Source organism: Danio rerio, chromosome 12 (genome assembly GCF_049306965.1).
Source record: "Danio rerio strain Tuebingen ecotype United States chromosome 12, GRCz12tu, whole genome shotgun sequence".
Lineage (NCBI taxonomy): Eukaryota > Metazoa > Chordata > Actinopteri > Cypriniformes > Danionidae > Danio > Danio rerio.
Genome location: NC_133187.1, coordinates 10,904,109 through 10,931,976, shown reverse-complemented (window position 1 = coordinate 10,931,976; position 27,868 = coordinate 10,904,109). Strand labels below are relative to the sequence as shown.

Genomic DNA, 27,868 nt, shown 5'->3' with positions numbered 1-27,868 from the left:
CGCGCTGCTTCTTGTGTCTGTGGATAGTGTTGTTAATGTTAGTGCTAGTAAGAGCAGCTAGTAACGGCTGGAGCGATCAGTGAGATATCGATGGAATATATTTTATTGTTTTGATCTACGGAACCTCAGGTAAAGTCATGCTTAATCCTCGGATAACGTTACTATTTAGCTACTTCCTAATTCTATTTCACAAAGCGTTAATGCGCTGTCGGGAGACGAGTTGTTTAGCAAACTAAACGTGATCGGCAACTGTTGGCTTTATTTTTCATTTAGTGTGGCCACGGATATTTTGGCAAATGTTTGATTTAAGTTCACAGAAGTAGTAAATAGGGAACACGCAATGCTACCAAACACCCAAATAAATAATGAAACTATCAATAACGTTACATGACTATAGACATTTAAGTTGTAAATTGGCTGTTAACGTTATGTATATTTTTAAATGTTTTATGGTCATTGTGTATTTAAATGCACGGGTTAATGCAATAATAATTAACGTTTTATAGAAACTGCATTAACTAAGTTTATTTAAAGCTCTTTGTTAGTAACGTTATTGATGATCAGCGTGCTGGAAGTTCAAGAAGCGTTACAATGCTCCATTTAACGTCATGTCTATGAAAACTCAAACAGTTAACATATGTATTGTTTCTCTTGTCTTTTGTTTGGTGATCAAGGTAAGTTTTAATATGCCTTTGCTGGGAAAGATTGTGGTGATCAAGAGAAATGGAGGAGATGGCACCGAATTCCCCCTCACTGCGTCCTGTCTTTTCGGAAGGTCAGTAACACGTTTTATAGTCATCATGGCTTGCATTAAAGGGTCACGAAACACCAAAACACATTTTTTGAGCTATTGACAGTCGTATATGTGTCCCACACTGCTAAAAACACTATTAGGACACCTATATTTCACTAAAAAGTGTAAATTGGTTGTTTTTGCGTTATTTCAAGCAAATTCGTACTTCCTGTTTGAAACGAATTTTTGAAGCTGCGTCACGGTCATGACATAATAGCGTTGTATTCCAGCGTGCAGACTGGGCGTCTGTGCCAGAGTGTGCCTTATTACGTCTTACAGTGTGATGCATTAATGCATGAGTAAGCCTTGGTTCAAACCAATCAGCGCGCTCTATTGTGCAACTTCATTAATATTCATTAGTGTCACCGTCTTTACACCACAGAGACGCCACGTTGTGTTGGCAAAACAAGCGTGAAGTGTTGCTTTTAAATTTTGCTGCAGTTAAGTTTCGTTTTCATTTTCTCTCTGTGAGAGCTCAGACTCACGTGTGGATTAACAGTGTACGCGACGCGCGACAACAATAACTTACGTGTCTAAGGAGGATTATTGTTTACCTGAGAGCTGTTCTCATCTGCAAACGCTGAGATCCGGATTCCGGATGTAGTCTTCTCTTCAGACGCGGCTCTAGTTGCTGGTGATTGTTCTGTCTCTACAGATTTGGTAAGTGAGCGACCAGCGCTCTTTGTTTATTCAGTTTGTTCGTATCGAATTAAGTTAACTATTGCACTGAGGGCAAACATGTTAGCACCGCATTTTGTGACCGGAATAACACACGCGGCTTTCTGACGTTACCTGCCGTGTGCGTCTAAGTTTCCGGGAAATGTGGAGTTTTTTTCTGTCATTCGCCGTGCGGTATCAAACATTGCATGAAAAATACACGCTTAGAGCAGATCCTCGAATCAAATATCGTGTTTGTCGCGAGGGACATGAATGAATTCCCTGAATGAAAGAGCCAAACTGCAGTTAAAGTCCACCAGTTAATAATTTGGCAAATAATTCCACTACAGATGTCCATGTAGGTTAAACATCATCTCTTTCTCCTGTGTGTGTATTTTGACTGAAACTCGCGCGTGCCCAAATAGACACTCCCACACCCTCCCACTTTAGTTCCTCCGACACTCCCCCCAAACAGAGCTGGACACCCCCACTTTTCTGACTTTTTCCAAAGTGGAGGTGTGAAAACACCCTGCTGAAACGAGGGGGTTTCATGGCCCTTTAACGTTTACTTCGCTGTATTACTGCTGAAAATGTCAACATTCGTGTAATGTAAACGTCATATACATTGAGGTACCTTTGAAAGTAACTAAATAAGGCTACCAATATGTTACTCTATTTGTAAATGAAGTGTGTAAGAGTGTATAATATTTAAAACGTAAACGTTTGTTTAAACGGTTAGTGACACAAAGAACTTTTTTGGTACATGTGCGTTAACGTTACTCCTTTGCCAGGCGGTCTTTCGTTGATGTCATTTGACGTAGACAATCCCTTGAGCCAATCAGAATGCGCTATTGCGAATTTACACAAACCATATGCACTCCATGTAATTTGGGTAAAGTTTGTTTTACATTCGTTCATTTTTGACCAGTGACAGTTTGTGACATGCCACTTAAGTATTGAATATTGAGTCTGAAACTGCATGCAAGTATGACTTCAAGACAACATAAGCACTATTTAATTGACTGTGAGCAATGTTGAACTTTAGTGGTTATTGACTAATTGGATTTCCAAAGAATACTGTTCCGAAATTATACTTGGAAGCTGAAAGTCCAAATGTGCAAATATAACACTTATTTAACTTTTTACAAAAACAATTTGCCTCAATTTTCATGTAATTATGCTACAGTGTTCTTGCTAAATATTTAGTTATGTCTTAATATGTGTACAAATAAGATAACGATGTGAAAGAAGGGTTTAAATGTGCCTGGTGTAATAGTAATGCATGATCATAATTATATCATGCTGGAATAAAGGATTTTGAATTATTCTAGCAATCAAAGACTAGGAATAGGGTGTCTACAAAAACACAATTATTGCAACATGCTTTGCAAGAATAGCCTATTTAAACATTTGAATTATTGTATGGTTAAACTAAAAATCCTTAAATTTGTACAAGGTTTTTACCTTCTTTCACCTCCTTTCCTTTTTAGGAAGATGGACTGTGATATTCGGATTCAGCTGCCGCAGGTATCGAAAGAGCATTGTAAAATTGAGCTGAATGAGAACAAAGAGGTAATAATGTTGTTACATTATAAGTTTCCTTATTATGAAAGAACTAATTTTCCACAGCAGTCATTAATTTAATTTTTCCTCTCTTTTTTCAAGCTCATTTTGACCAATTTGAGCTCTGTGAACCCAACACGTATAAATGGACAAGTCTTTAATCAGTCAGAACGTTTAAAGCATGGTGATTTAATAACAATCATTGATCGTTCTTTCAGGTTAGTTTATTTTTTTGATTATTATTATTATTTTTTTAATTTTGTACATTTTTATAATGCGTTCATGTTTGTAATAATAAAAAATTCCCTGTCAGTATAATCTAATGTTAAAAACCTGTCAATGTCAGGTTTGAGTACCCACCTCCTAAAACACCGAAGAAGAGGCTGTCTGGAAAAGACAAAACTGTTCAGGTGAGTACTTAATGCGAGTCTTGCAAGCAGATGATGGGTATTTTTAATTTCTAGTTTGTTACTATGTTGTTACATTTTTGTTCTTTATTGTAGGCTTTGCAAGAGCAGCAGGAAAAAGGCACACCTGTGCCTGTGGAGAAGAGGAAGTCAGAGCATTCCTTTGGTTGGTCATTTATGTAATTTTATTGTCTGTAATGCAGGGGTGTAAACTTGTCACTTTTTGGCATAATTTGTCAATTTCACCTTGAAATAGGTCATTCGCGTGACTCGTCCTGAACTAAATTAAGAAAAATGGAGTGGAGGAGCGGGGGTCTAATTGTAATTGCAGTGATATAAATATCAACATATCAGTCAGAAGGCTCATAAATAATTTCGATTTGCCTAAATTCATTCATTCCCTGTTGACTGAGTTTAGACAAAGACTGTAGGGACTTTGGTTTCGAATAAATTTGGTACATGCTACATTTAAAACTTAAACAGAATAAGCACACAGGTTTCGCTCTGTCTTGATAGCACAGTCTTTATCAGAATCTCAGCACATCTGAGACTTTGTAAACTCTATCAGACTATAAACTAAGCATAAAAGGACCTGATTGAACAAGAACTTCATGTTTTACTATATGCAAACAGAGAACACAAGAGGGTCTCACTTACACAGAGAATTGACACATGTAAATAAGATGATTTTTTTATTTGGCATGAGTAGGCCCACACGGAATCTGCGCGCAGAATTCCGCAGATTTTTAGCCCATCATTAATTCTGTTTATTTACTTGAGTAAATATGTAAATCTGAATTTATTCAGTTTTTATTCACTAATGTATTACTTTTTATTATATATATTAAGGTTTTAGTTATGATACTCCGCTGGATACTACCAAAATAATTCTGCAGAAATCTGCAGATTTTTACCAAAATTCTTCGCAGAAATGGCAAAAAACGTCTGCAGATTCCGTCTGGCCCTGGGCATGAGCAGTAATTCAAAGTCTAATACTTAAATATTAACATCTGCATTTTAACTAAACACAGACAGCATGAGCATTCAGAAGACCGACAGGTTGTCAGTAGTAGCAGTATTTATCAAAGTAATTTAAGATCACAGTGCAAAAATGAATACACTCCAGTGAATATATTAGGGAAAAATAATAAATAAAGTTAGAGGAAAAGTCAATAAATCCATAGAAAACCTAAAATTTACCTGTTTTTTTTTAATGGATGTGTATCTTACTGTTCCTTAATGTTGAGTTATTAATTTTAATGAATATGTCTGTAGTAAAATCTGTTTTTCTATAAAATATTGTCTATTTGCTGAGAAATGCAAGATGAAATGGCTAAAGTCTTAAATGTCCAAATTGCAGTTTTTCTTGCTCATGTTCACTGCTTCTGCTCTGTATAAACAATGCTTAAAACATTCATATTTTAGATTGATGTTAAAATTCATATTAATTTGTTCATATTAATAATTAGTGCATAATTAATAATTATTCTTATCCCCATGTGGCCCAACAGTTAATTGATCATCGAGTAATCATTAGCATCAATGTTGTATATTTTTTTCATGCCTGACGAGTTTGCACACCTCGTAATTTTTTTAAAAATTTATTTATTTTACTTTTTGCTACACTTTAATCTCATCATCTGTCATGATGTGCTTGCAGACACTTGTTTAAAAGATGGTTCAAACTTGCCACCTACTGTGGAACAAACTGCCGAGGCAGAGCCAGAAGATGCCAAACTTAAAAAGGAAAGTATGTCCCCTTTTTGTGAGCTCTACCAAATGGTCAAACAAGACCTTGTTGCTAAATCACCTTGGAGGTCAGAGCAACCCAAAACACCTCTTGCAAGGTCTCAGCGTCATGAGGAAAGTCTCACTGCAGATGCAAAGAGTACTCCTAAACAGCTCACAACCCCTTCTACCAAGAAGCGAAGATCCTCAAAATCCAGTTCTGATGATGCTACTAAATCAACAACCCCTCAGAGTTCATTTCATACAAATCTGGAAGATGTTACCTCTGCAGGTGTCAAAAGTACGTCTAAACAGATAACGCCATCTGCCAAGAAGCGAAGGTCCTCAAAATCCAATTTTGAAGAAGCTACTGTACTAGCTACTCCTCAGAGCTCAGCTAATGCAAATCTGGAAGAGAAATCTTCTGATGATGTGCAGTCTGTAGGGTGTAACACCCCGTCAATGACAGAGAAAAGTACAACTCCTGTCTCCCAGAAGAGAACACCCTCGACAACGCCACATAAGTTTAGTGCTGGTGAGGTAGTCAAGCAAATTCTCTTGGAGCCACAAGCTGAGAATACTCCCAAGTCCCCTAAAGGAAGGCGAAGTGGTGGGTCACAGGATCAGAACCAGCCTCAGACTCCAGGCACAAATGGTAAAACCAGTGAAGTGAAATTGTCACCCAGAACATCTCCAAGGTCAAATGCTGGCAAAAGGTTTCAGGCCCAAGATGTTCCGCAGGAGAATAAGGCTGCAACATCAGCTTCTAAAAACAAAGGTGAGACTGTTTTTTTAATTTATTATTATTTCTTCTCTTTTATGGATTTGTCATTTTGTGATGTTCACTATTTTGGGATAAATAGAAAATGTTTGCTGCTGTCAATGATAATTAGTTCATTTGTTTTGTCCTAAAGCTGACACTTCAATTAATGGGCAGCTTCATGGTATTAAATCCCATACAAAAGTGGTTGTCCCTCAACCAAAGAGGAAGCGAGTGTCTTTTGGTGGTCAGTTGAGTCCAGAGCTTTTTGACAAACGCCTGCCACCCGATTCCCCCCTTCGCCGTGGAGCAACTCCAAGACGCAGTTTGGGACCTTCCCAGAAATCCCAGTCTCTTTTACGAAGAGCATCCACAATTGGTCTTTTGGTAATGTTTAAAACTTTTAGGTTTGGTTTACCAATGTTTAATATTTGTTACCATTGATGTTTCTAACCTGCTTACAAACCTTTTTAACTTGCTTATTTTGTCTATTTTAGGCTCTTCGACTTGATGAAATCACCACAGGGGCCCAAAAAGCTTCACCCAAACGGTCAGTGAAGACTCCATCACCTGCCAAAAAAACGCCTATTACCAAGGCTAAAACTCCATCACCAAAGCAAAAATCACCATCTACTGTAGCCAAGGTATCTACACCAACTCCTGCTACGCCCAAGACACCTGCATCTGCTAGAAGAGCATCAACTTCAGCAGTTGAAGCTGCAGGTGACATATCTTTAACTGGTACACCGAGAGTGCAGGGGCGGTTTTCAATCTCTCGCATCAGTACCCCATCACCTGTCCAGGAGGAGAAGGCTGAAGCGTTTTTAGATGTGCCTCAGAAATATGCAACACCAGAGATACCGTTAAAGAGGCAGAGCATGAAATCTTCTGGCAGAAAAACTCCCAAGAGTGCACTTAAAAGTGCGCTTAATGTGATGCGTTCAAGGCGCAGCGGAGCATCGCGGGCTAATCTTAAAGGTAAGGATGGACACTTTATTTTATATTTTATTATTTTAAAGACTAAATTTATGTATATTTATTCATTATAAATGTCTGTTTTTATATATTTTTTTAAGTGTTGACCTCTTGGGCTGATATTGTGAAGTTTGGTCAGACCAAACCTCAAATAGAAGTTGCAACTAACAAAAAACCTACAAAGAACAACGTGGTCAGGAGAACTGTTGCTCCAAAACCAAAGGTAAAATAAAGTGGATTTTTTTGTTTTGGGTTAATAATTTGTTCAACGAATTACTGAAAAACTTGTAACTTACAAACTGCATTTAATTAACCATGCAGACACCTTTGCGGAGGCTTAAGAATGATGTCAGCACTGGGCATGCAGCATCTCCTGCAACCATTGTCGTTGGCAAAGCCCACATGAGAACGAACCAGTTTGTTGGTGCTGCACCTAAAATAGTCCCCAACGTGGCACTATCCAAGAAAGACATGAAAATGGATGAGGATTTTACAGGTTTGTTTAGTGTTGAATATAGCAGTTTATGTAAGGAATTAGTTCAGACTTTAAATGCTGTATATGTCTTAGGTGTTGCAGACATTTTTAAGACACCAGCCAACAGCAAGTCTAAGAAGCTTCTTGTCCAGAACAATGATGAATGTCCAGAGGTCCTTCCAGATGAGAGTTCAGTGATGAAAACACCAGAGGAATTGGGTAATTATTTTAGTCATGTGCAGGTTTTTTTTTTTTTTTTTTTCGCCCATTATTGCAACTGTTTTATTTCTTTCATTGTGCGGGATTTATATATTCATTCAATTTATATATTTTTTATATTAATTTCTGTAATTATCTTATATGCAAATGTGTATGGTTAATTAAAATTATTCAACAAAAATCTGCACATTTTAAGTAATATATATTTTATTTTTTACTTAACAAAATTCTGTTCAGCAAGAGCAAAAATGTCTGCAGATTCTGTCTGGCTCTGGCTATTTGTAACCTATTGTACAGAGTTTAGATGTCACTGATAGTTGTGCATTTTTTTTTTTTTTTTTTTTTTTTTTTTTTTTTTTTTTTACTTCTGACACAGGTGAAATGATTGTATCTCCCTTAAGTGTTGTCTCCACTGCCAAATGTGGGAGATACAACAGTGAGGCAGTAACGAGACTTCTTCTGGACAATCAGGATGATAGTTTAATGGAAGATGAAAGTCAGACAAGTAACAAAGACAACATTTCAGATCTAAAAATCCCATCTCTTGACCAAACAGAGAAAGAGCAGGCTACCTGTGAAATGGTAGTTGAAACCCCAAAACAGAAAGCAGCTCAATCCTTGTGCCTAACTGGAGTCAAGCGACTGATGAAGACACCCAAACAGAGAGCTGAACCAATTGAGGACTTGAGAGGAAAACTTCTCAAGACACCCAAGGACCGTAAACCTTCTCAGGAAGAAAGTCTAGAAGGTATTAAGGAACTCCTAAAGACCCCGAAATATAGAGGAGCTCCAGTAGAAGACATGGTTGGAGTGAAAAGAGTGATGCAGACCCCGAAACAGAAAAGCCACCCTGTTTTATGTGCAACTGGTCTTCAGAGGCTTCTGAAAACACCCCAAACACCTAAAGAAAAGTCTGAGCAGCAGGAAGACCTCACTGGTGTGAAAGAACTGATGAAAACACCGAAAGTGAAGGGAAAACCTGTGGAGAAGCTGTTTGGTCTGAAAAGATTGGTGAAGACTCCTAGAGAAAAGAGAAATCCAGTTGAAGAGGATCTCACTGGTGTTCAACAACTAATGAAAACACCCAAGCACAAAGGAGAGCTAGTTGAAGATCAAATGGGTATAAAAGAGCTCATGCAGACTCCTATCGAGAAGTCCCCCAAGCAAAAAGGAGAACCTGTCAGCAGTCAGTCTGGCATCAGCAGAATGAAGACACCTAAAGTTAAAGAAGCACTGGCAGAAGAAGATTTTACTGATCTTAAAGAGCTTATTGAAGAACCAGAGAGTAACTCTACCTGCACAGAAGAAATTGTGACTCTGCCCAATGAGGTAAATCTCAAGGTCACTTATTAAGCAATCTAATTTGTAGATAATAGTTTATTGTCATGATGTATTTGTCCCCTCATTTAAACTAAATGTTTTATAGTGGTGCAGGACATTAATTGATTGTTCTAAACATGGTCTAGAGCAGGGGTATCAAACTCAGTTTGTGGAGGGCCACAGCTTTGCACGGTTTACTTTTATCCCTGCTTTAACACTTCCTCAAGATTTTAAAGATGCCTAAATGACTCAATTAGTTTGATAGTGTGTTTAATTAGGGTTGGAACAAAACTGCAGAGCTACGGCCCTTCAGGAACTGAGTTTGACACCTCTGCTCTAGTGTATTTTTTAATTAACCCATTATCATGTATTTAATATTTAGGTAAAAGAGACTGTTGCAGTGATGGACAGTGACTCTGCAGTCATTCCAGCTGAAGGCAAGTTTAGATGTTTCAATGCACATTTGTTTTATTTTGTTTTTTCTCATTCCCTAAAGTTTTAGAAATTATATACATTTTGTTCCATTGTTCAAAAGAAACATGAGTGAATGCTTAAATTCAACTAAACCACTGTTTTATTCTGCAGATTTTATTAAGGAAAGTGACAAAGAAAATGTCTGTCCAGTTGAAATCATGGAGATTGAAGTTTTAAAATCTGTGGATCATATGTTTACAACTAAAGCAGTAGAATCTGTCACTGATACAGAGATTGAGGCCAACATTCCCAAAGAAAAACTCCTAGCTCAGGCTAATGAGGAATCTGCATCGGTTGAAGTCATTGAAGACCGTTTTTCTTTGAAAGATGAGAAAAACATTCAGCAGTCTGAAGAAGTGTGCACCTCTGCTAATACCAGTGCAACAGTTGAAGCTAACTCAACCATTTCTACTGCTGTGCAAGAGAATGAAGAACCAATGAAGTCTTCAATTTCCAACAAAGTTCAGCATGGCCGTCGAGGAAGAGTGGCACAAAAAAATAAAAATGAAGTGGCCAAAGCACCAGCTGTATCGTCATTAATTGAAGAGCATAAAATGACTGATCAACAGCCTTTAAGCCCTGCCAAGGGTAGGAGAGGAAGGAGAGTTCTTGAAGTTCCTGAAATCACTGCTAGCCCAGTCAGAAAATCAGCTCGTGGTAGAATTACTAAGCAAAATGATGAAGACCAACAAGAAAAGAACATTGAGGCTAGCCAAGTGCCAGCAGATTCCATGAAAATTGAGATCTCAGAATGCTTGCCTGTAGTTCCCAAAACCAGGAAGGGAAGAAAAGCTAAGCAAGATGATGTTGATGTCAGTACTGGTGACCAACATTGCTCTGATGTACCTGAAACTGAAGTGCCAATTCAAGTCCCGGTGGTGAAACCTGGAAGAAGAAAGATGGCTAAAACTGAAATCAAACCTTCATCGGATGTTGATGCTGCAATTGAACCAGTTTATGAGATAAATGCTAGTGTACCACAGGCTCCTGATGGATCTGCAACTGAAGAGGTAGTCCAAACACCAGTTGTGAAACCTGGAAGGAGAAGGAAGTTGGAAAAGACCGAAAGCAAACCTTCATCAGATGATGCTGCAATTGAACTTATTCATGATGTCAGTGCTGATGTCCCACAAGGTCCTAATGGATCCACAGCTGAAGAGGTGGTCCAAGCTCCTGTTGTGAAAACTGGAAGGAGAAAGAAAATGGATAAATCAGATAGACAACCTTCAGAAGAACTTGAAGAGAAAACACTCGAAATTGTTTGCGAGAGTAATGATGCTGCACCAGAAGTTACTGAAACTATCCCTGCTACTAGAGCTAGGAGGGGAAAGCCATCCAGAAAGGAAAACCTAAAAACTGAGCCAGCTCAGATATTAGATGAAGTTTTAAGCACTCCTACTGTTGCAGTGGATGAGAAGCCACTGACATCTGCAGCAAAATCAGGACGAGGTAGGAAGGCTAAACAAGAATCTGTCAAGGACCAAACTTTGGATGATGAAATGGTTGATGGACAAACTGTGGCAGTGGCAAATGATATTAAAGAACCTGAAGCCCCTGTAGTAAAATCTGGCAGAGGACGAAAGGCCAAACAGCAGAAGGCTATCTTGGTTGAGGAGGTTGACCAACCTACTGTAGATGCTAGCATAGATTTACCTGTGACAGAAGAGCAAACTGAAACTGTGGTAAAATCTGTAAGGGGAGGTAGAAAGACAACGCAGTCAAAGGTGGCTGTTTCTGTTGAAGCTGAAGAGAAGGATGTCAGTCTGCCTGAACAAGCAGAGGCCCCTATTCTGAAGTCTGTCAGAAAAAGGAACGTTATTGCAAAGGAAACTGAAATTGATGCAGAAGTTCCTGTCAAAAGAGGTCGTCGTGCAGTTGCAGACCCTGTACCACCAGTTGCTGTTGTGCCCAGCCGTGGACGTAAAGCAGTTGTTAAGTCACAGCCTGAGATTACAGAGGATGTAGCTTCACCTGAAGAGACCGTTAAGACTGTTAAAAGCACCAGACGAAGAGCAAAAGAACCCGAAACAAAGAAAGAAGAAAGTCCCTTGATACAGACTAGTTCTGAAATTAATGCAGCAGTTTTGCCACTTGATAAGGTGGAAAGAGTAAGCAGGGGAAGAAAAACAAAGGATTCGGCTAAGGACTCTACAATCAATACATCTTCCATAACTGAGGAAGCTAATGAAACTAAACCCTCAAAAGCTGTCAACTGGAACCCAGATTTGGTTGCTGCTAAAGACGTTGAAGAGTTTGAACCTACAGCAGATGTAATAGAACCACAACTGAAGAAATCCAGAAGATTATGCAAATCACCATCCAAGGCATCCCCCACTGAATCAGACCAATCAACTGACTTGCCACTCAGAGGCCGTAGAGGGAGAGCAGCAGCAAAAAAAGAAGACCTTCTTGTTGAAGACTCTCAAGAAGAATCTCTGAATGTCAAGACAACGAGGAGAGGAAAGGCAGTGGCTTCCACAGCAACCAAATCAGAGCCCAGTGAAGGTAAGGCATCAACTCCCCTCAAAAGGAAAAGGAATGAGGTCTTGGACATAAATGAGGAGTCTGTAATTAAGGAACCTTTGCCAAAGAGAAGAGGCAGAGTAGCCAACAACGCTGATGTTGCTGAAGAGGTCTTAAGCAAAGAAAAAATACCTGAAGCCGAACAAGACAAGACAGAGGCCAGTTCCAAGACTGCTAATAGAAGTGCAAGAGGACAGAAAAAGACAGCTCAACAAACAGATCCAGCACCTGCTCAGACTCAAGAGCCTGTTTCTGGTAAGAAAACTAAATGTTTTTTGTTTTCATAATCATCCATTTTAATGGGTAAAAATCTGAAATCATAACTAAACTTTTATCAACAACAAAATAGAAAATGACATACTGATTGAAGTTTAATAGTAGAACTTAATGAATCTTGACTCATCGATCATTAAAAATAAAGAATTGATGCTTGTAAAATAATTTTGCTGCTAATGAATTGACACTTTCCACTCAACCCCAGTGTAAAACTCTGGTCGCATGTGACATTTTTCATGATGTGTGAGGATCATTTAAACAGTTGTCATTGTGTAAAGCTTTTCAAAAACAAAAAAGAATTTTTTTTTTAATACTGTAATGTACATGTGAAAAATGTACATGTTTTAAGCTCACAAATATTTCATGCATAGTGTTGTTTTGAGGATGATAAAAACAACATTAATTTATAGAGAAGGTTGTAGGGCTGCAAAGTAAAAGGTAAAGAATTTAACGTGTCTGGTTATTTACAGTGTTCAACAAAAAACGAGTACACCCCTCACATATTTATTGTACTTTTATGTATTCACAGGAACTAGCACTCGAAGAGGAAGAGGTGTGAAAAAAGTAGAGGAAGTGGACGTCTCTACAGTGGCAGCTCCCGTCAGGCGCACCAGGAGGAAGTAAAGCACTGATCTTACAGAGTGGTCTTAATATTTTCTCTGTGATCTCTAGTTTTAGTTTGTGTTTGTACCATTTCTTTATGGCTTTTTTCTATTAATTTTTCTGAGTAATTTTAGCTGCTTTTTTTTTTAGAGAAGAGTGTGTAAACTAAAATGTTTTTCATGTTCTCTTAAACTCCTGAAAGGGGCATTAAAATGACAGGCGAACATGGTTTTACTTTTAAGAAAATATTTTACAACTGTTTCAACTCTTGAACTGTTAACCTTTCACAGACACATTTTATCATCTATATTCCCTTCATGTTCTTTTCTTTTTGTACTGTATTAAAAATAAAATAATTGAGGGGTGCAAAATCAGGCTTTTACAGTTGTTGAGCCTAAGAGTATGTAATGTGGCTTTCTGGTGAATGTGTATGTGACATGCTTAAGTTTTCATTAAAAATATCCGTCACCTCATTTTCTATTCAATTTGTCATGTTTGATTCATTGATGTAAGGATATTAAAGGTTAAGTTTCACTACAGATACATTTAGAAAATGTGCCAGTTGCAAGGTATCAGCAAACATGTCAAAAGTATGTTGTGAGGGAGGTATCTGCAATAGAACATGAATACATTCATACACATGTGCACACAGTGTTGCCAACTATTTCCAATGAAAAGTAGCTAAATGTTGCCAGATCACACACTGATTTGCATATCAGTGATGTCATCATGTGGTATTTGACAAGCATAAGCCTGTCATGTCTCTAGATGCACAATAAATAGGTTCTTGTTAACATATAATTTTGATTTTTAAATATAACACTGATAACGAACAGTTACATTCTTTTAAACAATCACAGCTTGCTTTTTTAACCTGTGAAACTAACATTTGTGAAAGTGACAACGATTATAGCACTATTTGAATTTATTGCTACCTAAATAACCAACAATTATGCATGTAGACAAATATCAGTAAATTAACAGTTGAAAAACAATCTGAGCTAGCAATTTACTAAATTTGATTTAGCAATTTAATTTTAATTCGCTTTTTAAAAATTGCTAAAAGTAAATTGATGTTAAAAATTGCTAAATTTGTTTTGAAAAAAATATGAAAAACAAAGTAATATGAAAAGTTGCTAAATTGGCAACACTGCGTGCCCATACACCTGTCCAAATATGATAACCGCAAAGGTAAGTGTTTTCTAAAAACGAGTTTGACAGATATAGTCACATTGAGGAAAATATTTGGTGGTACTTTCAAATAAATAGAGTTGCTTCTATTGTATTTAAAACATATCTTTTCAAAGTACAATATTATTTACATCATAAAGTGCTACAAAAACTGGAATGGATTGTTCTTGTAAGATTCAGCTTTCAATCTGTATATTCACTGGTTCAAACACCAGTTGTGAAACTTTGAAGGAGAAGGAAGATGGAAAAGACAGAGCAAACCTTCATCCAATGATGCTGCAATTGAACGCATTCATGATGTCAGTGCTGATGTGCCACAAGGTCCTGATGAATCTACAGCTGAAGAGGTGGTCCAAGCTCCTGTTGTGAAAACTGGAAGGAGAAAGAAAATGGATAAATCAGATAGACAACCTTCAGAAGAACTTGAAGAGAAAACATCCGAAACTGTTTGTGAGCGTAATGATTGTTTCACTGCATTTTCTGTAAATAAAATTTGATTTAATGTATTTATTTTGAGTTTTTGTATTCAATTTTAGGCTTGACTTTATTGGATATTAGAGGATATGTGCATATGCATTTTATTTAGTATTAAAATAAAGTTTTTTTTTTTTATTTAAAATGTATATATTTTAACACCAAACTAATACAAGCCTATCCAATACAGAAAAAGTCTAATGGGGACGTAAATCTGATTGCACACAGAGTAAACGTGCTTATAAATCACACAGAATGAAGTATCTTGAAAATGTGGAAATGCAGATTGCTTTCTGTGAGGGCTGGTGTAGGGGATAGAATATATGGTTTGTATAGTAAATACATTATTAGAGTCCCCAATGGAGTAAATCCAAAATAAAATGAATCTAAATTGTAAATGGATTACATTAACAGTTGCAATTTTTTTTTTTGAATAACAAAATACTACAAGTTTAATATGAACGTATGAACAAATCACTCACAGCACACATATGCAAATAACTGTGATAGATACATGAATATAAAGTTGTCTGTACTGTCCCAAATCGTTCAATATTTCCTTAATCACGCATTGTTGTGTAAAACTATATACAAAGTCATGCATACCATAAGTAGATTTCGCCAGCGCACTCTCCGCCTTACCAGCAGATGGCAGCACTGGCTTCAGCAGCTCAAACAGCCAGTGACGTCATACGAGTGATCCGTTGAGCTGCGGTCGCGGAAATTTTTGAAATTTAACCGAAGCATCGACGGAAGAAAATACTGGTGTAAAATACCAAACCCGCCGTATTTCTGATTCTGATGCCGCTGGTGTTTAATATACGGATAAGTTACATCTGATATGCTGATTTCTGCAGTGCAGTGTTATAAACCCAACCGAGAAGCGTCCTCCAACTGAAGATAATAAAGGAGGTAACGTTACTGTTTTTGTTTCCAAATTATTTACTAGCTAAAGGAGTGTTTGGTTGTAAAGAAGTAAAGTTGATGAATGTTTAATGCTTTTTGCAGACGAATAGGTTTTTTCAATAATATGTATGAATAATACGTTTCCGTGTTTTTATTGTAATTTAAGCCTGCGTGTTTAACGTAAAAACAAACGTTAAACGCGTAACGTTATATAGATGTGCAATGCAAGTGTCTGCTATAACTTAGAGGTAACTAAAGTTAGTTTTATGTTCGCACATTCAGAGTTTCCCTTTAATAATATAATTTCATAAAAGTGTTATTTGCAAACTCTAAATAGCGAAATCATATTAGCAGCTAGTGACTATCAAAGTAACTTACAACTTTGTTTACAGTCAAATAAACAGTGTTAATGTTGTTTTCAAGTCATACTTGCAGGTTATTTCAGACAGAATGTACAAAGTACCGTGGTATACAATATAGGGAGTGTGTCACAAATTGTCACTGAACGAATATGTGAATATAAAACCAACATTACCTCTAGGTGTCTGCTTTACTGTTTCAGATACCTTTAAATATCAAAATTAAGATAAAGTGATACTCCATTGTCCTTCAGATTTATTTTGATAACATATTTTGATAGCACACTTATTCTGATGTGTGTTCATCAGATTTTAAAACAAATCATAATCAGATCCTACTAATGTTATTATATTTTAAATAAAAAAAACTTGGCAGATGGGTAAAATGTAGTTGTTTGAATAATAGTGGTATAGTATAATGATTTATAATCAGTATTTAGCGGCTACACCAAGATCCCTAAATAATTTTTTTTAAATGTGTCATTACATGATTCTTAGCCGAAAAGTTACTGACAAGATTTTACAGACATTGTAATAGACAGGAGATGCATTAAATGCAAAAAACACAACAAACAAAAGCTATCTTTAAGTGATATTACTTTTATTGTTTTGATCCTTGAGATGATAATGGGGAATTTTCTGTCTTGCCTGTGAAAAGTGTGTTTTTAAAGGTCAAGATGAGTCGGCGTCCCAGCAGCAGGTATTCGGAGATGCCCATGCGTGTGACAGACAGCAGGATGAGCCTGATCAATGCCACCCCTCAAAAGTACAACCCCAGTCTTTTCTTTTCATAGTACATTATTGGTCTAAACTGGTTGCATAATGTTTCTGTTGCGATAAATGTAAAATGCTAACAATCATTCAATTTCAGTAAGGACAATGCATTTGGGAAGCTTAACATACCTAAACCTCAGTCCACCACATCTGAGAGGCGAACCAGCTTTTTTGGAAAGTGAGTCTGAACATGAAAAATCAGATATGAGCAGATGTTGCTTGATCATGATTTGTAGCATTTAGTGCATTGTATTCCTGTATTGTTTTTTATTAAACCTAATGCTTTTCTCTCTTTACTTCTGCACAGAGGCATTGGGGCAGGTGGCCAGAGGAACAGCATGTTTGGTAGTTATGGGGGCTCAGAGAAAATGAAGGATCCCAGAGCCCTACATGACAAAGCTTTTGTTCAGCAGTGCATCAAGCAGCTTTATGAAGTATGCTTGGTTTGATTTCTTTTGTATATTAAAAGATTATAGGGTCAGTTTGGAATCAGTCATCCTTTTTTTCTTTTTTAAAGGGGCCTTAAACTGAGGCACTTGCAATTAACAAAGATTGAAATGTTTTTAAATGATTTTTTTGTTTTAAAGCATGTACAGTTTGTAACTTAACGTATGTGAAAGTCAATTATTTAAGTATTGTATGTTAATTTTACTATTATAGCATCTGTATTTCTCTACATATACATATACATACAGTTGAAGTTAGATTTATTAGCCCCCTTAATTTCTTTTCTTCTTTTTTAAATATTTTCCAAATGATGTTTAACAGAGCAAGGAAATTTTCATAGTATATCTGATAATATTTTTTCTTCTCCAAAAAGTCTTATTCGTTTTATTTCAGCTAAAGTAAAAGCAGTTTTTAATTTTTAAACACCATTTTTTTTTGATAGTCTACAGAACAAACCATTGTTATACAATAACTTGCCTAATTACCCTAACCTACCTAGTTAACCTAATTAACCTAGTTAAGCCTTTAAATGTCACTTTAAGCTGTATAGAAGTGTCTGAAAAACATCTAGTCAAATATTGTTTACTCTCATCATGGCAAAGATAAAATAAATCCATTATTAGAAATGAGTTATTAAAACTATTATGTTTAGAAATTTGTTGAAAAAAAATCTTCTTTTTGTTAAACAGAAATTGGGGGAAAAATAAACAGAGGGGCTAATAATTTAGGGGGGCTATTAATTCTGACTTCAACTGTATATGTGTATATATGTGTATATATATATTTACACGTTTTTAAACTACTATTATCATGTGCTCATGCTATTAAAAATTGCTGAAATTACATATGTAAAATATTTTTTTTAGTGCTGTTAATAAGGGGAACCAACATTTTTCTTCTAACCATAACATACATATTTGCACAAACCTGTATGGGTCAGATTTCTTGTAAATAACGCAATAATTTATATCTATAGGAGGTTTATGGGGGTTCATTGGTGGATATTTATTACCAGAACAGTTAGATATTGCTCTATTTTCAAAGAAAAAAATAGTTTAGCTCATGATTTTTAAGAAACGTTAAGCTATAATCAAAAGTCAGAAATTGAATTGCCCAAAATTAATTACAGTGAATTTATTTTCCTATTGTTTCTAGTTCCTAGTGGACAGAGGCTTTCCAGGCAGCATCACAGTGAAGGCTCTCCAGTCTCCATCCACAAAAGAGTTTTTAAAGATTTACGAATTTATCTACAATTTTTTAGAACCATCCTTTCAAATGCCTACTGCCAAAGTGGAGGAAGAGATCCCAAGAATGCTCAAAGATTTGGGGTAATCAATATTATTTTATCACTACACCCTGTACAATTTACAGTAGTTCAAATAAAACTGATCTAATGCACACATTGGCCAGAGTTAACCACTTTGTAAATATTTTTTCATAGATACCCGTTTGCACTCTCAAAAAGCTCTATGTACTCCATTGGTGCTCCTCACACATGGCCTCTGGCTCTTGGAGCTCTCATCTGGCTCATGGATGCTGTCAAGGTAACTCTTCTTCAAACATTTATAAACTATATTAACTGAACTATTGCTGGTTTCCACATCATGTTGTAGCATAAAGAAGACCTCTTATTTTAACCAGAAATGGGCATTGTCACTTTACCTATAGCTCAGTGGTAGGGAACCTATGGCTCGTGTGCCACATGTGGCTGTTTGGCCAAAAATATGTGGCTCTCCAGCTGTCTCCTTTCAATAATATTTTACAGTTTACTAGAAATAAGTTTCCTGTTGGAAACACAATTACAATAGCCTTTTCATTGTCATTTTTTACAGCAAAATTAATTAGAATCTAGTTTAAAATAAAAGGTTGTTTTGATCAATGCGCATGTGAAGCACTGTGGTTAAACCCAGTGGCTCATTAAAAATGCCAGAAATGGCTCTTTGCTATAAACAAGGACCCCTGCTATAGCTCATAATATCGATTGGTGCGTACATGATTTTTCAAGCAAATGCGTCTAAAGCAGTGGTTCTCAAACTGTGGTACGTGTACCACTAGTGGTACTCGAGCTTCTTTCTAGTGGTACGTGGAGGAATCAAATATGTAATATGTACATGTTACATATATGTAAAAATTTATCAAAATGATTTGTATATGAATATGACAACGTATAGCCCATATATACGATATGTTAATACTTTACATTTAAGTACAGCAATTTTCTTTTTACTTTTTATGAACAGTAACCTACCATTTTTAACTTTAAAAGCACATTTTAATTTAAATGTTGATGTTTTTAGTCTTTCTTTTTGTTTTTTTTTACATATAAGCACAGTACAGTCTTAACGTTCAGACTATTTATAATGTTTAAAGTGGCTGACAATAATAAATATTCTTAATAATAGTAACTAATCTGACACGTTTTTGAACTGTGCAGAGCTGTAGTTGCTTAATTTGGTCTACTACGCTACGTATTTCAATACTTCTCATTTTGGTGGTACTTGGAGAGACTATTTTTTTCTGAGGTGGTACTTGATGAAAAAAAGTTTGAGAACCGCTGGTCTAAAGTCTAATTCATTTTTTATGTCACAGGGTTTGAAAATAGTTTGATCAATAATTTAAATGTTGGACTATACAGACTGAAAATATGTAGTCTAATGCTGCTGTTTTCAGTTTGTATTGTTTTACTGTATGCAGACATGAGTACTGGACTGCACAGCAGAACATACCTCTACCAGTACCAATACTAACAGTTGTGGTATTATTAAAAAAAATACTTCGCTACAGAAATAAACACAAAATAAAAGTTTAAACTAATCTGAAGAAAATATAACTGAGAGATATTATTATTATTTTTTTTTTACTATTAGTTTAATTAGCAATGATAAAATGTATTAACATGGTATTTTACTTTTGTAAATTAGTTTTTAAATTTGACTTGGTTTTCTCCTCTTAATTATTTTCAGTTTCTTTTAATAAATAGCTTTTATTGCCATCAAACATTTGTATAAGAACATGAAGCCCAATTTTGTTTTCTTAGCTCTTCTATCTATAGAATGTTTTATGGGGGTTCATCGGTGGATATTTATAACTAGAACATTTCATCATTTAGATATTGACCTCAAACATTTGTATTTGAACGTGAAGCCCGATGTTGTTTCTTTGACTGACTTGCAGATTTTGTTTTCTTAGCTATTTGGTGGTCAAAGAGAGCAGGACCTGCTGTTCTCTGACTTCTCAGATGAGCTGTGTGATTTAGAGGACCGAACAGAGTACAACAAGGTATTCTATCAAACAACACCTCATCTTGTGCAGCACTTATTTTCTTATTTTAGACATTACAGGTTTTCCTAATTTGTATGTGTGCACGGTGTTGCATCTGCAGCTCATTATGGAATACTGCTCTGATACCTACAACAAGTTCATGCAGGGAGCAGATACGTTTGATGATGAGGATGACGACTTTCTTTATAAACTAAGTAAGTAGTGGCGCAGAGTGATGATGAAGAAGAGTGATTTTTTTAATGCTTACTTGGATGAAGTGGTGTAAGTGGATGGATATTATTCTCTTGGTAGCATCAGAATATGCGAATAATAAAAAAAAAGAATTACGATCATTACGTTTTCTTTACTCTTTCAGAGAAGCTGTATAATGTGGATGAGGCGCTGTTACATTCCCAACAGGAGAAGCATAGCATGCTGATGGAACATGTGGAGAGACTTGAAAGGGAGAGCCAAACTGTGAGTCTGTTTAATAAGTGTTTCTTCTTGTTTTTTCAAGGTTCAATCAACCAAAGGTTTCAAGAGTTCTAATTATTAATTGTGTTACGGTACACATAAGCCAGGCCTTGTATGGTTTTGGGGTCACTGTTCTATACGGGAATAAGCAACAAATCGATTGGCTTTTTTCTTTTTATTTTGAGTTTACATTATTTGTTTTGCCAAAATCAGTTAAAGAACTGAAATGCTTCTTGTGATATGAAAATGAAAAACAATGACACAAAAAAACTTTGTTAATTGAAGACTGTTACGGCCCTTTCACACGGGGCTTCAGCGTCAACGCTTGACTGAAGGCGTGTCTAAAGTTGGGGCTAACGCCATCGTCATAGCAGCTTCAGCCAATGAAATTCAGTCAGCAATAGGCCACTGTCTAGCTGGTGTATTTGCATACAGCGATCTGATTGGCTGACGCTTCTGTCGGTGCTTGAAAAGTTGAGCTAGTCCCAACTTCTGCAAAGCCTCTGAAGTGGCGCAGACGGATCCACAATGCAGTTCGGCAACGCCTGACAACATCCATTCAAAGTTAATGAAAAGCTTTTACGCTGATGCCCTGTGTGAATGGGGCGTTAGGGATGTGATGATTCACCGTGAGTCATTTGAAAATCGATTCAAATATGTGACGATTACAATCGATACAAACGTTGAAAGAATCACGATACATGTTTTGAACAGAGACGGCGCAGGGTTTACAGGTCGAAGCTTTCTTTACCTGCACATCAGCGGCGAGCAAGAGGTAGGGAGGCAGAGTAAAATGACAGCAGTGAAGTGTGCCAGACAAAACACAAACTGTGCAAATACTGCAAAAATGCACACTAACAGAACAACGAATGTGATGCACAGCCAAACCACGCGGACCAGATGATTTGCGGCTCCACTTGCTCTGACAAGTGCTACAGAGATCACACGATGCATCAGGCTTTCATTTCCACACCTGCCTTCTCCAACCCCTGCGAAAAAGTTTTTATTTTTATCAGCAGGGGAAATGTGAAAAACCTCAGCTTATGCCAAAAAACATAGGTATGCTGATATTTCTTTTTTAAAATATCCCAGCACAGTTTTAGTTTGTTTATATTGAGTCTTCTGTAGTTTTTTTTCATTATTAGTTTTTTTTTTAAATAGCAATTTATTTATGGCAAAAAATATAATATTTCTGCAAAAAATGTGCAGCATTTAAGAAAAAAATGAAAGGACTCTTCACCTCAAAATTGGTTTTAAATAATTTTGTTTAAAAACCATGACTAAGTCGTGAGAGTATCGAATCGTGAGTCGGGTGAATCGTTACATTCCTAGAGACTGTATTAAATTAAAACTACAGAAAAACAATACTTGCACATTAAAAAATGAAAGATTCAAGAAGCTTTAAACAGAAATCTCATTATGAAATGTCAGAGCTGGATGTCTATTCATCTGTTGTTGATGTAACAGTGCGTGCAGTGGTCAACTTGTGTTCAATCACTGCTCCTATAGCAAAGGAACCACAGACTGGCTTGTGTGTCTTTATATTTCTATTGTTTTTCTGTGTAGATGTGCTTGATGGGTATGTGTGACTGTTATACACTCTTGTGCTGTGCCTCACACATGAGTGCCATGTTTTACATGCAGTGTTTGTCAATGTCAGTTTCAAAGCAGGGGACCGGACAAGCATTGCAAGCTTCTGTTTATAGTAGGGAATTGTAATGACAACTTTATTTGACGGCAACATGGTGCGATTTTTAAAAACCCTAAAAAAAAAAAACTGTATTTATTGTTGAACCGGGACGTCTGTACATGTATCATTACACCTCTCCTATTTACATTAACTCTAATTATAGAAGAACAATGATATAGAATAACAGAGCCAGTCAAAACCGGAATGCTTGTGTTGACAGGATCGTTTAGTAGGCAAGAGGACGGAGAAGCTCAGATTACAGACGGATCTACAAAAGCTGCAGAACTATCGTTGTACTCTAGAGGCTCATAAAACTGGACTGGAGAATAAATCTGCTGGACTGACCGAGGAGCTTGAGGCTGTTGGTGAGAGAATATAAAATACATCTGATTTTTGCATGTTGTATGTTGTCACAGCAGTTCAGAAGTACAATGACAAGTATCATGTACTTATGCTAAGGTCGTTGTACCCTGTACATATGACAAACTTGTGACTTCCTCTACATTCATTGTGCAGAGATGCAGCTGGAGGGTCTGAAGCAGGAGAGGACGAGGCTGCAGCACATCCTGGAGAATCAGAAGTTTACTCCAGCTGATATTGAACGCATTAATCGAGAGAGGAATGAACTACAGCAAACCATTCACGGCTTAAGCCAGAGCCTAGAGGAGGGGGAGCAGCTGGTTTGGAACGAGGAGGTCAACCTGTCTAAAACCAAAGAGAAGGTCAGGATTTTTAACCAGTCTGATGGTCTACAGTCATGTTTGACAGATGCACTCTCAACACACAGGTGTTTCACATTGAATACGTCATGTTCAGTGTAACACAGCAGTCTAATTCAGGAATGAACTAATTAGCATGAATGGCTTTAAGTTTGGTACGACCTGTGCCAGAAAAGAGAAAAAACGTCATCTGTGTTTTTATGCTGTGTTTACACCAAACACGGTATGCGCAGATAAATCACTCTATTCGTGCGTAAAAAGACGTGTGAATATTTTTAGTTTACCTGCTTCATTTGTGCGTCAAATTCACTGAACAATAGAAGCAGATTCGTGTCATTGGCAGGGCTTCTGTCTGTCCGGTGACTGTGGCTTCATTGCTAAATGCCTTAAATGGATTTTATTGAGAGAATAGCTGTGTTTTGTGCTTTAGGAAGGCTGATAAACAGCATCAATTCATTTAGAGCTGTGTCTGAGTCCACTAGATCCATTTTGAGGTGCACCCAGCTCTGTGAGCTCAAACTCCTCCAGAAACTTTACCTGTATGATGGAAGCTTTCAGCAGTGCTTAGACCTAGCTGAGCCCAGCTTGATGAACTGTAGTCCGGTGTGGGCAGGAGGATTTTCCCCCAGGACACCAACAACGGCGATACATCATAATCCCACCCCTACAAGAGAAAGCTCCTGATTGGTTAAGGCGGTGCAAATTTCCACTGAAGTGAAGATTTTCCAACTTGCACCACTTCATTCGCGCCGCCTCATTCGCATGTATCGCGTCGCAGGATGTCTATTTGCGTCTTTGAATTGACTTAACATGTACTCGCAATTGATGATTCTTTCGTGTCTGGTGTGAACGCAACATTATAGCTCTTATTATGAAACACAGGCTTTAATCAGTCTACAGAAAGTTTAATTGAGACCTAATAACAGTGACTTTTATAAGGGGTTTAAACACGGTTCGTTTGTGGCAACAGTGAGATTATAACCAGCTTCTAATTAGAAAGATGTATAATTTTTATTTGTTAAAATCACATTTTATAAAAACAGTCTTCAGAAACACTTTGATTGACATTCTACCTTTGTATGTGCCATCAGATGGGGTTTGCCCTGCCCATTAGTGACTTTGTCTCACTCAGTAGCATAAGACATTAATCTTGTTTTTGAATCTGTCACTATGCTGACACAGGCATTTGTAGCTCCGCCCTCTTTTCAAAAGGGCTGGAAACGCAATCTCATTTGAATTTAAAGAGACCAAAATAACGCAATTAGGATCAAAGACTAAAAGGGGCCATTTTATAAGTAATAAAGCATTATTTGTGGGGTATTTTGTGCTAAAACGTCACATACACACTCTAGGGACATCAGAGACTTATTTTATGTATTGTAAAAAGGGGCATAATAAGCTTTTATGTCTAAAAAGTCAATGCAAATGCAATACCCGCATCTACTTATAACTTAACGAACTACTACCCACTTTAATATATGATTATATATATATAGCTATTATATTAAACAAATGTATGTGAGTGTTTTAGCTTATGAAATCATAAATGAATATCAAAGGTTAGAAATTTGGTCAGTTTGATTAATGATATTGACATACAGACTAGACTAGAATGTATCACTTTATTAATTGACATTTTTTTGCAGGCGGAGTTGAAAGTTGCTGAGTATAATAAACTGGGTCGTAAGCTAAAGCTCATCCCGCTATCAGCAGAGAATGCCTGTGGTCATGACTTTGAGATCAGAGCTGATTACAGTGCCACTACCATTACACAATACAAGACACAGATACAGGTACAGTCACTACAGCCATCTATCAAAGAGACTCTGTTTTTGAAATGATTAAGGATTTTATCTGACTCTTAACTCTGCAGAATCCTCTGAAGAACATGATGGTTGAGGTGGAGGAAGAATTCAGCAGACTCTCTAATGTAAATCTGAGTTTGGAAGAGACTGTTGAACAGGTGAGGCTTTTGTAATTTTCAGGAGAACATCATTCAATCCTGTTTAGTATAATGCATCACTGAGGTGACTCATTATCCTGGTCTGGTTATTCTCTCAGAATCTGCCAAGATATGCTAGTTCAGATATTTTTTATTAGTTTGTACAAAGAATACATTATTTATTTGTTATTTCCAAATATTTGCATTGTAACATGTATTATTTTTACGAAACATTTATTTGCTTTTGATTTGATTGATTTGATTAAGATTTTAGCATTCAGCAGATCCTTTTATCAAAGCGACTCGTCCACAAACACTCCAAGAGAGGTAGTCTGCCTGAAGAGCAGTTGTGTTTTTTGTTTGTTTGTTTTTTTTGTCCAAGTCTTGGAATGTCCGGGATTTTTGTTTGCCATTTTATTTTTACCAAAATGTAATCTTTCTTTAGGGTCATTTTATACTGTACACACTTTTTGTCTGATGAGTGCTCAACACACTACCTGCATGTTTCTCTGTTCATTATTAAACTTCTTTTTCACATAAGAAAGGGTGCAGGCATTGTAATCCATTAATTTTAAACCATGTAAAACAGCTTGTTTTTCTAATTGAGGTTGCAAACTGGTATTTTCTTTTTTTCTACTGTAATGTATTGTCGTTGCAAAATAAGGTAAATATGGAAATTTAGCAATTGCATTTTATGTATATATTTAAAAAAATTAAATCAGGAAAGTTAACATTTAAGGTTTAAAAAATTTGGCTTAGAGTGGGCTTAGTTCTCTGGTTGTAAGCATGTGTTTTTTATCTTTTTTAATGGGTAGATGTAGTAAATAATATTATTCTGGAAACAGTTTTATTTACACCGTAAACTTTATCTGGCAGTTTATTCATTAAACATTTTTATTGCCATTTATATAACATTTTTACCTTCTGTGTGGGTTTTATATTAGCACACTTATAACCAAAATATAGGCAGATAAATAGAAGTCGATTTTATAATTTAATGTTTTATATTGAGCCGATAACAAAAGCTTTACGAATAAGCAGTTGTCATCTGCTGATACTGAAATTGGCGCTATGTTGTGAATCACTTAATAAAAGGCGTCTTGATCATACAATTGTTTTATTTACCGCTTTTGCAGTTAGTCCCAGCCTGTTTAATTAGGTAAATTTAAGATTCAGGTAGGCTGTGCACTAGATTTTGCATGTACCTATAAAGGTGAGCTCATCTATGTACAACTGCATCTGTCTATTAGGTGAAGTCCAACATCTTTGATAAGGAGAACGACATTAAGCAGCTTAAGGAACAGATTCGCAAAGTCGACCAGCAGCTGGAGAATGCCATGCAGGTAAAATACACCTCCACGGGGCGTTTGGGTTTTAAATGTAATATTAAAAAAATATGCTTGGATAATAAATAGTGCATGGAAATTGAAGTCATTCAGGTAACACTTTATTTTGATGGTCCATTTGAGTATTAGTAGACTGTCTGCTTAATATCTGTTAATACTGCTCCTTCAACAGACATTTAACTGACTATAAGAAACTTTGCTTGTACATATTAACTTACACTAACCCAAAACCCAACCTAACTGTCTACTTATAATTTAGTGAGAATTAGCTGCAATGTAACTTAAATTCAACAAATGGACCATTAAAATAAAGTGTGACCATCCTTCATTTTCAGAAACGATACATATTAAATAGTTGTTTTGTGCATGCGATTGATCTTATTCTGCTGTTTGTAGGAAATGGCGCTGGAGGATGACAAGTGGGCAGCTGAATTGGACTCTGCCGAAACTCATAAGAAGCTTTTTGAAAAGAATGTAATGCAGGGGATTGAGGAAGCTGAAGAGGAAGTCAAAGCTGCCCAACAACAGTGAGAATCTCTTTTCCACTGTTTTTTTTTTTAATTCTGTTTCTTGTTCATTATTTATTCACATTTATTTCAATGATCTTCATCAGGTATCACGTCGTCGTGCAGGAAACTAATGAGAAGAATCGCATGGTGGTCAAGAATATGACTGATCTCTTCAGTTCCACAGTAAACCACCTGTTTGCTGTTGAGGTATGTGATGATATTCCCTTACCTTGACTTGACATGTGCTGCAGAGTTTGCAAAAAGTCTTTTAAAAAGTGTAAGATTTCAAAACCATTTTAGGCCTTAGTCTTAAAAGTGGCATAGAGTGCATTGACAACAAAGATTACAAAACAAGATAATTTGAAGAATGTTGTCATTGACGTCTACGGTAGCTGTTTTTTTCAACATTTCTTTTCAGTCTTCTTTTGTGTTCAACATAAACTCAAACTGGTTTGAAACGAGTAAAATTTGAATAAATGTGTCTTTAAATTACACTCCATCCATTACACATGACCCTATTCTTTACCATTACCGAGTATTTTACTTGTCTACTTGATAAGTCAATTATCATCCTTTTAACCAAAATGTTTTGTTTGTCTTCTAGAAACACTGTGATGAGCAGTTGAAAAGGTTTGACAAGCTGAAGGATATCGTCCGTGAGGATGAGGCTGACATTAACCAGCTCACAGATCTGGTGGAAAACTTCATTAAGAAAGCCAACAGCTTGTAATGCTTAACTGTCCTGTTTTGTAAATACTTTTACTATTAGACTAATTTACTGATTCTAGCACCACAGAAACGTCTTTAAATACAGAATCAAATGTTTTGTATTTATCCTGTATTTACATCATTTTAATAAATGTGTTTTCATTTCTAAATGTGACGTCTATTGTTCATGTTTGATTTCATTGTTTACAGATTCTTAAGGTATATTATTTTCATATTCAGTATATTGGTTTTGTTCGATTTAATTAGTCTGTAAATAAAACCTTCTTTTGACTCG

General features: G+C 36.4%; 2 protein-coding genes and 1 long non-coding RNA gene across 5 annotated transcripts; 2 read left to right on the top strand and 1 right to left on the bottom strand.

Annotated features, from left to right (window-relative positions):
- Nucleotides 1–10: 10 nt before the first annotated feature.
- On the top strand, nucleotides 11–13,246 carry mki67 (marker of proliferation Ki-67). Of its 2 annotated transcripts, NM_001277446.2 has the most exons (16): nucleotides 11–129; nucleotides 675–775; nucleotides 2,941–3,022; nucleotides 3,116–3,231; nucleotides 3,360–3,423; nucleotides 3,517–3,586; nucleotides 5,081–5,926; nucleotides 6,063–6,295; nucleotides 6,406–6,886; nucleotides 6,985–7,106; nucleotides 7,205–7,379; nucleotides 7,452–7,577; nucleotides 7,954–8,906; nucleotides 9,280–9,334; nucleotides 9,483–12,149; nucleotides 12,700–13,246. In NM_001277446.2, exons 2-16 carry the CDS (start codon nucleotides 687–689, stop codon nucleotides 12,792–12,794), a joined length of 6,174 nt encoding a protein of 2,057 aa, NP_001264375.1. In that variant the 5' UTR covers nucleotides 11–129; nucleotides 675–686; the 3' UTR covers nucleotides 12,795–13,246. The 2 variants fall into 2 exon arrangements, with proteins under 2 accessions (NP_001264375.1, XP_017213956.1); XM_017358467.3 differs by lacking the exons at nucleotides 675–775; nucleotides 2,941–3,022; nucleotides 3,116–3,231 and having other exon boundaries at nucleotides 22–129.
- Nucleotides 13,017–15,979, bottom strand: LOC141376765 (uncharacterized). The gene is made up of 2 exons (XR_012387857.1): nucleotides 15,045–15,979; nucleotides 13,017–14,336 (listed from the first exon to the last, which is right to left on the bottom strand). It is a non-coding gene; the product is annotated as an uncharacterized lncRNA (long non-coding RNA).
- ndc80 (NDC80 kinetochore complex component) lies at nucleotides 15,112–27,743 on the top strand. Of its 2 annotated transcripts, none has more exon segments than NM_001003863.1 (17): nucleotides 15,112–15,350; nucleotides 16,362–16,469; nucleotides 16,575–16,655; nucleotides 16,785–16,911; nucleotides 18,080–18,252; nucleotides 18,366–18,468; nucleotides 20,114–20,203; nucleotides 20,307–20,400; nucleotides 20,562–20,662; nucleotides 22,570–22,714; nucleotides 22,866–23,071; nucleotides 24,715–24,861; nucleotides 24,942–25,031; nucleotides 26,261–26,353; nucleotides 26,753–26,883; nucleotides 26,970–27,072; nucleotides 27,470–27,715. In NM_001003863.1, coding segments are annotated over 16 exon segments (1,899 nt in total). In that variant the 5' UTR covers nucleotides 15,112–15,350; nucleotides 16,362–16,380; the 3' UTR covers nucleotides 27,596–27,715.
- The last annotated feature ends 125 nt before the right edge of the window (nucleotides 27,744–27,868 follow it).

What these genes read in the sequence shown, in the direction of transcription:
- mki67 (NM_001277446.2), top strand. Translation starts at nt 687, where the DNA reads ATGCCTTTGCTGGGAAAGATTGTGGTGATCAAGAGAAATGGAGGAGAT. An exon ending in GAAGTCAGAGCATTCCTTTG is followed by an intron (nt 3,587 to 5,080) that starts GTTGGTCATTTA and finishes ATGTGCTTGCAG; the next exon opens with ACACTTGTTTAAAAGATGGT. An exon ending in TTGTGACTCTGCCCAATGAG is followed by an intron (nt 8,907 to 9,279) that starts GTAAATCTCAAG and finishes TTTAATATTTAG; the next exon opens with GTAAAAGAGACTGTTGCAGT.
- ndc80 (XM_073917565.1), top strand. Translation starts at nt 16,381, where the DNA reads ATGAGTCGGCGTCCCAGCAGCAGGTATTCGGAGATGCCCATGCGTGTG. An exon ending in ACCGAACAGAGTACAACAAG is followed by an intron (nt 20,204 to 20,306) that starts GTATTCTATCAA and finishes TTGCATCTGCAG; the next exon opens with CTCATTATGGAATACTGCTC. An exon ending in TGGAAGAGACTGTTGAACAG is followed by an intron (nt 25,032 to 26,260) that starts GTGAGGCTTTTG and finishes TCTGTCTATTAG; the next exon opens with GTGAAGTCCAACATCTTTGA.